The 12,290-nt window shown below is 47.2% G+C and overlaps 1 protein-coding gene across 1 annotated transcript in view; it reads right to left on the bottom strand.

Annotated features, from left to right (window-relative positions):
* The window catches only part of LOC119431664 (uncharacterized), a 512,426-nt gene that overhangs the window by 482,643 nt on the left and 17,493 nt on the right, over positions 1–12,290 (bottom strand). Inside the window, exon 3 of the mRNA XM_049657968.1 lies at positions 2,563–2,711. Coding sequence (XP_049513925.1) covers positions 2,563–2,711 — 149 coding nt within the window. The remainder of the gene's footprint in view (positions 1–2,562; positions 2,712–12,290) is intronic.

The raw sequence follows: 12,290 nt of genomic DNA, 5'->3' as shown, positions 1-12,290 counted from the left end.
CGAATCATTAAAGCAATTTTCATTCATTTTAGCCCGCTGAGTGCCTGCGACCTGCGTGACCACCTTGTCGTACGGCCACGCGTACTTCTCTGTACCAGGCTCTGTTGGCGCGGTCAATCTGCGGTTTTGCCTGTACTTAATTCCATAATGATATGAGCATAATGTTCACCCTTCATCTACTTCGTTAGTATAGACTCATCATCATTGCCAGCGTGTCGTTCCTCAGCGCGTGGTCCTACCGAATACAGCCTCGAGGTAATAGTTGCCTTTTAAATGATAAGGGTTGCTTTTGATCACTGGTCCTCTACGTCTACGAGCTTGCCTGGAGCTTCGTTTCGAGTTGCTGCTTGCACCGCCTTTTCGCAGCTACGCCGCAACAGAAGGAACCACCAGGACCCTCCGGCCTCTCCATCCCTGCCCAACCAGACACTCACTCATAGACGGCCGTCAGCACTCAGGAGCCGGGAAACCACGAGAACCGTGAGTTTCACAAATGATAGAACGTATTATGCAACACGTATAGCTTCCCTATAATGATGGCTCCTGACGAAGGGAAATCATATCACGCACTGAATTTCGAAGTCCGTGGTGACAATGTTGAAGGCTGACCGGACAATTATATTGGAGTGAGTTCGTTTGACTGGTGGGGCTATTCTCAGTAGCTTAGAACGACAGAAAGCTGAGCTGTTTGGTAAGGATTCATTATGAAAAAAGGTAAGGCATGCACACACGGACACAAGAGAAGAGAAGTGGACAACACGAACGTGGACTATCAACTGAAGGAAGCACTGAGGCGAAAAAAGAAAGAATACAAAAACTCATCTGCGCATGCTCTGGAAAGGTAGCACCACGTGTCAATCGGGTACACGTGCCGGTCTACGTGAGAGATAACTGTCAAGTTCTCTTCTCTTGTGTCCGTGTCGGCAAGCCTTACCTTTTTGCATTATGACTCAGTAGCTTATTAACATCGCATACTAACTCCCGGAAGTAGTTAAGACTTGGTTTTTTAACCATGAGAGCACCTTGCCTGACTGGTCTGCGTTGAAGCAGCACTTTCAGTTGATCTTCGGCACCACACTCTCTGCTCTGATGTCGCCAAGCGGATGTAGGTTATACATTCAACGACACACGGTAACTTTGAGGTGGCTCAAATGAAATAATCTATAGCAAAGCTTGCAGGCATAAGTCCGCCAGAAGCAGAACCACCTTGTGCGCCGCCGCTAACATCACGATGAATGCTATTGCTCCGGATTTCCTACAGGATGTGGATATCGGGTTGTACTAGTTTATCAGTACTGAATCAGAGCCGCCCGTAATTTTGACGGCTCTAACAGTTATTTCTATGTTGCCATGCAATAGAGTACTTGCTCTGCTGCAATAGTTATTTTCTCACGGTTTCTCAAGTTTTCTGTTTAAGAATTCCGTGTCCTTAAACAATTCGGTGACATCGTCAATAACTCGCGTGTAATAAGGCGAATGGTTTGTCGTCGTATTTTAGTGCATTCAAAATGAACTAATATACTACATAATTCGACATGCTTCTGGACCAACAAAATAAGTGGGCTGTTTTAATTTACTGTGTGACGTTCTTCCGGGCAAGGAAGCCGTCTGCGAAGCTAACGCCGCTACCATGCTTTCACCGTCAGGTGTTCGCTATATGTGAACACCGCACGCAGCACAACGATCTGACACTAGAGGAAACAATTGTATAGCGGAAACTACCAACAAAACCCCAATCCCCACTGTATGTCTGTACCACGCTATACGCCCTGCACTGTATTCCTATAAAGGCCACATTGTCGCGAATGCACAACGCCCTAGCACGTGGTATGGACATGGGCAAACACACCATAGCTCACACCAAAAACATATCCCACCACACGGTGATGGCAGGCAGCGCTGTCCAGCTCCGACTCGATGAACCTGCTAGAACTGGTAGCCACAGCGAGGACAACTAAGGCCGCTAGGACTCACATTCTACCCAATGCAGAATGTAGGAGATACCCACGCTCGCTTGATTGGAGTGATGTCATGGATAAAGTTAAAGGTTAATCTCTCTCTCTTTCTCTGAAGCCGTCCTAAATCTATTAGATGGTCATTTATCTAAGTACTTCCTCTCGTATTTGCAGCCCATTAAGCCGTATTACTGATTTATTGCAATCGCTATCAGCTGGCACAATGTCGTTACTATAATGTGACATTGCGTTTTTATGAAATGAATGAGCTGCGTAGTGTTTAGATTACGGGACAAATGCAGCTCCAGACTGCATGCTGTGAAGTTTCGTGGTATGCTGTTCACGGCTCACAGAGGCTACAAAAGCTTTTGGATAGCGCAACCTGATATTCTTAGATGTTGAAAATCATCGCTACAACTCTATCTTTTTTTTAGTTTTTATAGCTTACTGAAATAAACGCTGGAACTACATTAACAGTAGCTTGCGGTGGTATGCACGATTAATGAGGTAACAGAATAAAAAGAATAATAGAGGTAACCAACACAACCTGATAGAAAATTTAGTGGTACTGCTTCAGGTAGGGTTCGTTTACGTCGTGCTCACTTACGTCTTTCCACGCATGTCCTGGCCGGACAGCGGCACGCCGATAAGCCTTTGGTTCCGGTTGTCCAGGCCACACAGGTTGCCGTAGCTGTCCGCGTGATGCAGCAGACGCACATAGTCCCGGCGAGAAGCAGCAGCTATTGCGACACAGACCTGCGTTGCGACGCACACCTGTCACTATCATCTGTCGTCACGCAATGCACATCAAAGTTCTGAGCTCTGTCGCATTTCTCTTAAGAATCGGCTCTCTCGCTAGTTCAGCGTCCAAAGGTGCGCATGCTTGCTCTTGAAAAGCACGCCTTATTATTTAAGCCAGCAACAGCCACAGCTGCGTTCCGTAGACGCAAACATCTAATTGTCACAAAGTGGCCTTCACTGCATGATTTCTTTTTATTTTTTTATTAATTTTTTTTTTGGGGGGGGGGGGTGCGACTGAGAAGGTTTCTAGGGCTGCTCCCCTGTGGTTTGCTTCTTAGTCTCCATCTGCGGTCCCCTTCTGTTGCACATATTCTTCACTTTTGCCACTTACAAGGTTTCTTCTGCCAAGTAAAATGTCACATTCAGCTTGCATAGCTAGGGAGTATTTACTTCGTTCAACATGTATGTACCATCCCATGGGATACCACCCAACCCATGGGACCATCATATCTTCCACTGTCGTACTTGAACAATACGTCACAGCTGTCAAAAACAAAGACAATGGTTTTTATTATGACGCGAGTGGCAATCTTGTAAACACCAAGGAGGTTTAAAAAACGCCTCTTTGGTATGCACACAATTCCACTTGGCCTTCGAGGTGTCGGAATAGTGCAATTTCCGAATCTAGCCTAATACTTATGTCCGATAAGTCCAAAGCACCGAATTTCTAATCAAATATAGGATATTTTCTTATTTCTAAAGCAACATGAATTGCAAAGTTCGCGCAAAGTATGTGTCGTAAAAAAAAGTGTGACAGACTCAAGCGCAGTTGATGTGTAAGTAATGCGAACCAATTATGATTCGTAGAGAACGCTCGACGAATATTGTAACTTTTCTGTAGTGACTGGTTATGTTGAGGTTCTATGTTGTGGCGTTCATATTTTATTAAGTAATACATAATGCTTCTAATGGTAAAAAAAATGTGGTTGATCCCTCTTATATAGGAATCGGTATAGAACACGAAAGTGAAACGTGTCTTCACAGAAGTAGTGTAATGTTTATTGCACATTGATATATAATGTCTATTGGTGTTTTGTGGCTAAAGCGCCCTTAGGCGTTGATGCACCCACGCTGACGCCTGGTGGCACGTCTCCTCCATCACGACTACCAACGTCGATGACCATGAGCAACCGTCGTGCATATGGAAGCTGCACTACGCTGCACACGCTAGCACAACGCGAAAGACGAAGCACGTAACTGACACACTAATACAACGCGCAAGACAAAGCACGTAACTGAATCGTCACCGAGTCAAATCAGCGCGAACAGCGCGTCGTAATTGCAGCCTCCGCGATCAACTTCAGAAACATTTTCAGAGCTAATTGCGGAGGCCACGCTCCGCTGTGCTGAGTACGGTGAACGCCACCTAGGTGGCGTTGGTAGTGCTTCTTGATGCCAGCGTCCCTTCGAATGCTGGCATCGAGGCGTCGTAGTACTGAGACCACCGAAGCGTTCACTGTCGGTGCGCGTTAAGGCCGGAATACATGGAGCGAATAACCGGCGTCCGAGCGAAGAACTTCGTCGGGCGGCGAACGTCCGACGGCCGGCGTCAAGAAATTTGCCGTCCGCAGCCGATCTGCCTGTCCAAACATTTTCGTCGGGCGAACGCCGCCGCCGGAAGCGTCTAGCGCGCAGCGGTGGACGACAGCCAATCAGGAGGCACTAGTTCCGGTCGCAATGCATGCTGGTGTTTCGCGCGCGCGCGCCTTTTCGCGTCGTCTGCAATCGCGTTGGTGTTGCCGTGTCTGCATGTCTCTGCACCGATTGAGTAGTTCCTAGTATGATCTCCCAGGAATCGCGTTGTATTTGTACATCCCATATCCGCTGATCTGCGAGGAAACAGACAAGCAGTGCAAGCTCTCTACAACAACCTTCAACAGAAATCTTCTGATCTCAGAGGCCACATGCTGTCGTCATGCCTATCTCCCGACTTCCCCGATAGATGGCGTTGGCATCGGATACTTCTTTCGCTAGGCTTAGACGCGTTCGAAACGAGAAGCGATCTCGAAAACTACTCAAGGTTATCCATAATACTCTGTCGTCGAAGCGGCCTGAGACTAAGCGAAAGCCGTTTACGCAGTCATTTGCTTCCAACTAAGTGAATTCTACAAGGACAACGCCAAATTCAGTTCGAAGCGGGCGGCCGGGACCGCCGCCAACACGGCGGCCAACGCGCGGCGGCGTTCGCCGCATGTATTGCAACACAGCAAACATCCTGCGTCGTGTCGCCGCGTCGTTACTTGACGCGTGAAGTTCGTCGAGAAAGTTCGCTCCATGTATCCCGGGCTTTAGTGTCATAATGCAGTACTTCTCTTTTCTGCTCATAGGCGGCGGCACCGCCCCGAGCAAGAGCGCGGGTACACGGAGGAGTGTTAGATATATAAGGCGCGTCTGTGTAGCTCTCTGCGAATGCGTTTGTGGCGCAATGGGTTAAACGCTCGGCGATCTATCGTCGCGGACCGAGAGGTCGTGGGTTCGATTCCCAAATTTTGCATGTTTGTGGAACTTTTTCTTCTGGTTTCTTTCTTTGTATTATGTTCTATGACGTATTTCCGTGACGGAAATACGTCAGTGAAGTCTTGGTGGACCCCGGAATAAAACACTTTCGTGTTAAAAACTGAAAGTAAACCAGCGGCTCGTGCCCACTGGTTCCAGGAGCCCATGCCAGTAGCACCAGTGCACATACTCAGTGCACACACCCACGGCACATATTGAGTCGTCCCTGTGGTACATAATTTTAGTCTGCTTCTGTCTGGGGTTTTACGTGCCAAAACCAGTTCTGATTATGAGGCACGCCGTAGTAGACGGTTCCGGATTCATTTGGCCACCTGGGGTTCTTTAACGTGCACTACAACGCAAGCTCACGGGCGTTTTTGCATTTCGCCGCGGTGGCTCAGTCAGCTAAGGATAATTTTAGACTGCACTATGCCCGGTATCGCCACACAATAACTGCGAGATAGGCTGCAAGATCAATGGGATCGGCTTACTTAAACGAAAGATAAACCGCCCGCCCACCCGTCTGCTGGCTTGTCCACCAGAAAAGTGACTGCACTCGGAGAACAAAGATTGAAAAAAAAAAAATAACGCTCACTTGCATTCGTACGCGCAAGTGTAATTGTTTACAATTAGACGCCCGGGCAAATGAGGAGTTTGTATATGATAAAAAAACTGGTTTACATTACCTGAGCCACCACGGCAATCACAGTAAAGCAACAAGGGAACAACCTGTCCCCTGCATAACGCACATTGTTGTGCGTGTTTACCGAAGGAGAGAAGTCTGACGTTAACGCATCGCAGAATAAATTAAAGGGATGAAATCATGGTGAGACTGCCTAAGAAATAAATCAAAGCAAATTCAGGTATAGGCTGCGTAGAAAACTATAAATTACTATAGCATGACTGCAAATTACTGATAAGGTGATGGTGTCACAACGGCTCTATGACGACGACTGTAAAACAGCGACTGCATGATGACATTCCTGCCGCGAACACAGCGTGACGATTACTGTATTACGATGATGGCGGGACGACTGCGAGGTGACCACAACTGTACCACGAGCATCTAAGGATGACGACCATATGACCACGATGGCGTGATATATATGGCATGCCGAGGGCGATGGCACATACATACCGAGTGGCAGGACGACATAGCCAGTGGCGCATACCCAACGGCGCATACTCATTGAAACTGCAGGTTGCACATTCTACGGTACCGGCCCACCCTTGGGGACGACTCCATAGGCGCCAAAACTGAGAAACGAGTGATATCCAACGCTTTTAAAGGAAACGTAAGTGGACGTGTCGAACAACGTCGTGCGTTCCGGGTAAGCCACTGCAATAGCTCCGTACGTTCAGGAAACTGAGCCACAGTTAATGGAACACTCAAAAACCCCAAGCTATGAAGACCTGCGGTTTGTACTGCCCCCGAAGGCGCAACCGATGTGCCCGCGAGCGAAGAACGAAGTTGTGCTGTGGAGAGAGCGAGAGGGAAAAAAAGACAAGGAGGTTAGCCAGTGTAAATAGCGGCTTGCTACCCTGTACTGGGGAAAGGGGTAAAGGGAATTAAAGGTGATAGAAGAAACAAATAAGTATAGGGTAAGACATAGGACAAAAAACGTTGATGTACAGCTCTTGCCGCTGGTGTACAGCTTGTGCCTGTCGTTTGGTGTGGTAAAATACAACAAACTGGCCGAGGTACTAACAAATGTGCAAGGCAGCATGTGAAGGAGTCAGTAAATGCGAATAGGTTATATTAGACTTGTGCAGTCACGAGCTTTTCCGCTCACCCTCGCTGTTTATTCCTCAAAGGTAAATCTCCGTAGAAGCCCAATCAGAAAAAAAAGGGCGGGGAGGGGGGGGAGCATTCTAGAGGTGGGGAGAAACCATGCGTTTCCAGATGATGGGGCGACGACTAGGCTGGTGTAACAAACGGGGAAGTGTGGTGCACTGGGGACCTAGGAGACGAAGAAGGGTGTTGCCTCCACTATACAAGAAAGAAGAGAGAACAGTAACAACAGCAACGACAGAGACAAGATTCCTGTGATCATCGCCGGGAACATTAACACCGCTCTGTACACGCCCCAGAATACGTGGATCGGCATTTCATGAAAAAAAAAAGAAAAACTTGTACGGAATCAAGTTGGTGTCTCCTTTACGACATGACCCCAAACCAAATTGCTACCGCATCTCGCAGTGGCGGCGCATTCAATAGTCTTTGCTCGCAGGTTTGAAGCGTGAAAACCTGTGTTTAGCCTATACTACTGCACGCACCTGCCCATCTTGAGCATCCTCCCGCCTACTCGCACGTTCCTTCTTTGCGGGAAGTGGATGAGGATGTCTACGCAAGTGCGGGCAGTGGTTGTACGTCCTTGTATCGCCCTCGTCCCTGCGCCCGCGTCATCGAAAGTGAACCGTGCAGAGTCGTTTGAGTAAACAGAAATTGCGATAAACAATGGGCTTATACACGGTGTCCCAAAGTTCTATAATGCGCCCAGATTTTAAAATATGCAAATGCCCGTAGCTGGGCAGAGCCAAGTTTGCCGTCGCTTGGAGATACTCAGATTGTTTTGTGTTTTGCATTCCGCCTCATTACATAGTTAGCCTTCATGAAATAATCAACTTCTCAAATATTATAACTGTATGAAAAGTTTCAATGAGAAAAGTATTTTTTCGAGCGTGAAAGAAGCCCGCGAAATTGCCGCGCGACTGGCCACTCGAGGCACTGCGTGCAGTGGCAGGCTTCTTTCACGCTCGGAAAAACAGTTTTATGCAGCACGTATTGAGTAACCGCAAGCTATATCGGGAGTTCTTGACGTTGCTCTAGAGTTTTCTCATTTGCACTTTTCATTTATTTATAGTATTAGGAAAACTGATTATTTAATTAGGACTAATTTTTTTTGGGGGGGGGGCGCAATGCAAGAAATATAATCTGTGTATCTCCAAGCAACGGTAAACTACATTACCTTAGTTCTGTCCAGCAACATGGCACTTGCATATTTTTACATCTTGGCGCATGATAGTAGGGATACCCTGTATATGTATTCCAACATGCACGTCTTCCATAAACTATGTAGTCCGATTAAGAAAAAGATATCAAGTGGCGAGTCATCTTCGTTTGATGCAATCAAACATCAGACAGCATGCCGATTGAAATATAGTTCTTTGTAGTACGTCTCAAAGCAAAATCGTGGATTTTGCCGTGAAAAAATGCTGCCTATGGATCACTCTCCGAGTTCAGAAAATCATTGTGATGAGTCACATAAAAACATCATCTCTAAGTGCAGAATTTCTTCTGTCGGGCTCAATATTAAGCCGCACAAGTAACCAAGCGTCAGATGATCAAGCTACACTCCTCGTTCTCACTTATCCCACAAAAAAAAATATTTTTTACTTCTCTCTACAATATTTAGTGGATCAGAGTAAAGGTGCATAAAGGCACGGAATTCTGTTTTTTATATATTTATAGACACCGTGACACTAAGATTTCGAATGTAAATTGTTAGTATATGCGTCCCACTTGTAGCAAGTTGGCAAATTTTGAGTGTGCTGCGTTGCTGTAGAAAATATTTTTTTTTTTTTACATTGCAGTCCGATGAACCGCACGGCAATGTGGAAACACTATCCGGTGCCGAAATGAAGAGAGTTCTGCGTGATCAATAGAGGGATTCAGAATCGCGCCCCCGGGAGAAGCCCCTTGCAGCCAAACTCGAAGACAACGCTTTTTATTTAATGCAAGCGCCGGAAGAGAATGCAGGGGCCGGAAACACTTCATGGTCGCCATGTTTCGGGCACCACCTACATTATACAGGACGGAAATAAATTAGGACAGAGCATTACGTCACGCAGACAGCCTTGGAAATCGCACTATTCGCGAACGCATTTCCTTCGCTTTTTCCATCGCATTGACGTCCCAACACATGAGCTTTCAGACGCAGATTCTGCGTAAGAATGTTCGGTTCTCGATAGGTCTTGATTCATGCACACTTGCTGGGCTATCCTGCCGTAGCTCTGCCAAGTTGTGCCTAGAAAACGGCACTACAACCTACCGCGACTGACGAGGCGATCACGTGTTGGGCTGATTCGTTGGGCTGCCACTGTGTTGCGCAATGCGCACTCTAAATTCTATTGCAATAGGTGGATAGCAAAATGATGATGTCGTCAGCTAGCAACTTCCGGTTCGAGAGTTAGCGCTTCGGTTGCTTCATTCAGCCTTGTCAGCAGTTTCTACAGTGTGATTTCCCGCTGTTCGCGAAGAAAACACGCTTCAGCAACGTGATTATGGTTGGCTGCTCGGCATTAGGGTGCGCGAACTCTTCCGTGAAAGGAAAAAAAAATGTTTCGTTTTCCATGGAATCAAGCGCACAAACGTAAATGGGCAGTTGCCGTCAAACGAGCGACTGTGGACAGCGAGCTGTGGGCACCGAACGTAGGAGCCAGAATATGTGAACATCATTTCGTGACAGGCAAGTTTTTTGGCGAATAACTTCGTCTACTAACGCTCTAGTACAAATACCCACTTTTTAACAATCAGTGAAATACACACAGGTGCAATCAGCAAGGATCCTTAGCACATTGATTTTTTTCTTTCACTGATTATCTGCAGTCTTCATTCCGGTACAACAAAAAGGCAACTGAGGCTGCACGAGAGAGGGAGGAGAGGTAATGTCACAATAATTCGTGCACTTTTCAGATACTTAAATCAGTGCTTTCTCTCTGCAGTTATACACGACATGCGTCTCTCGAGAGAAAAAAATGGTAGACTGCGAGGCACAGCAGCCGACGACATGGCGCGCGTTGGGCACCACTGCAGACAAAATAGCGGACGCAGCGATCGACTGCGCCGTTTGTTATGGGAAGCGTTACAAACAGCCACTTATTAGATTGACTTACCACTTATTAAAAACTACTTCTAAGTTAACGAACGTTTATTTGCGCTCGACAAACGTTTGAGCGTGATAAACGTTGTATGATTATTTGACGCGACACAAACACGTACGTTAGAGCATGAAATGTCTGCCACCTAAAAATACACTAGTCTAAGGGCGCCAACATAAGTACGAAGGAGCGATAGCTCACACCTACGTTTTGGAACTGCCCGAGCGGTGCTTGCATCATGGGTTTTCACCAAAGTGCCGCAGTATATAAAAGACCAAGCGCGTAAAGCATGGGCATGAAGTGACGGTGGCATAGACGACGTCGTGGTCTCGAACCAGAAGTCTTAGCAGAATACACTGTACCCCACAACTCCTTGCGACAACCGAGATTTTGCTATCCATGCACCTACAGCAATAGATCATTCATTTTCGTAAACAGCGTGACGTCACGAGCCGCGTGCAAAGTTAAGTGCGCGAAGTGTTCAAAAATCGGGGGGGGGGATACATTTCCCTCGCACCATGACATCTGCGGCGATGGATTTACCCGAGTACGTGAGTTCACTGCCGGAAGGTGCCCGTCATCGGCATCTCGAGAAGCTTTTCGCCTGCGATGAATAGTACCCTAATCTTTTCTTCATGTGTGGCTGTAAAGACGATCCGTAGTGCTCGCCGAACGTGCAATTCTGTGACATATATGTGTACCTCGTGAACCCGCTACCATACACAATACGAAAGGAATGAAATCGTACCGCTCGTTTAGCTCGCACGGCCTTGCCACGGAGTGATATCTGGGGGCATTTGGTTGGACTCACTGAGCAATGAACTTGCATATGATTGAAATCTACGATTGCGATCAAGAAGCTCAATCACCATTGAATGGTGATCGGGTCGACCAAATCACCATCGGAAATGCCTATGTAGCAGCACTGCATGTACCCGGATCCGGCTCGGCCGCAATCAAGATTTCCCGTGTGAAATCAACCGATGCGGCAGGAGGTTTAAGTGCTTGTTTGCAGCGGTAACAAGTCGCTTTTCACGTAGTTCGCACTACTTTAATACAATATGTAAAGTACAGAACTGCCTACGTGTCACGCGGCGTTTTCATCACATAAACGCGAACGTGACCGCATTTGTCGCGGCGGTTGCCACCTATGTTCATGCTCTAAATTAACTTCATCCTGCCTGATAGCAGCACGACACCGCTAAGGCAGCAGCCGCTTATTTCGCGTTTTCGACGGCAGCGTATGTGAACTCTACAGAATTTTTCAGCGTCTGACAGCTGCCATTTGTCCCGGCACATTGCCAGCACCCACGTTTGTCGCCGCTTCTCGTCTCGGAAACGAAAAAAAAGAACTATTTTTTTAAAACATGAAATGCTTTTACCTCCCGTTGTTGGCGAACTTCAAGTGACCTTGAGCCGAAAGCCAGAGCTGTTATCCGGGCACCGTTGCGAGAACAAACCAACATCATCCGGGCAACCAGCCAAAAGTTCATACAATGCGGTCTCTGGCCCACAACTCTTCGTACAGCACGGCATTACATACGCTAATTACTGCCCAAACAAGTTACAAGAAATATTGCTTCCGAGTTCTTCCTAATGTTTGTTCACAATTTCCCTCAAGCTGTAATTTCTCGTACGCTGACCTTTTATTTGGCATTGCCAATAGTAACGTGCAAAAGGCAGATACAGTGCATTATACACTGGATTGTCATCTTTTGGCGCTGAGACAGTGTTTCCTGTCCTCTTTTCAACGCCAGCGGCCCGCGAGTTCCGCGGCGCGGGTGGTCTTCGATCATCTTCGAGAGATGGCGCCATGCGGCGTGACGACGCGCTTCTCTCTAGACAGGAGAATCGTACCCACGCTGTTAGGATCGTCATATTTTCGGTAACTACTGAGTGCTGCTGAACCACAGCTTAGAATTACCGTGAGAATGGTACAGTAAGGTCACATTCATGAAACAAATGTTCAAAAATACAGAACTGATCCACGAGGCTGATTGTTGGCTCAAATTAACACAAGTGCACACATCGCGTTGAGTGCTCTGTCCGCCTCAACGCCAGCAGGAACTCCGGCCATGCCGACTTAAACCACTTCAGTACGACTCACAGAACCGTTTCCCAAGTGATTGAAAGCACGCACGACGAAATATACCGCTT

Source organism: Dermacentor silvarum, chromosome 10, assembly GCF_013339745.2.
Source record: "Dermacentor silvarum isolate Dsil-2018 chromosome 10, BIME_Dsil_1.4, whole genome shotgun sequence".
Lineage (NCBI taxonomy): Eukaryota > Metazoa > Arthropoda > Arachnida > Ixodida > Ixodidae > Dermacentor > Dermacentor silvarum.
Note: the sequence above shows the minus strand (reverse complement) of the source record. Positions and strands in the feature narration are given on the sequence as shown.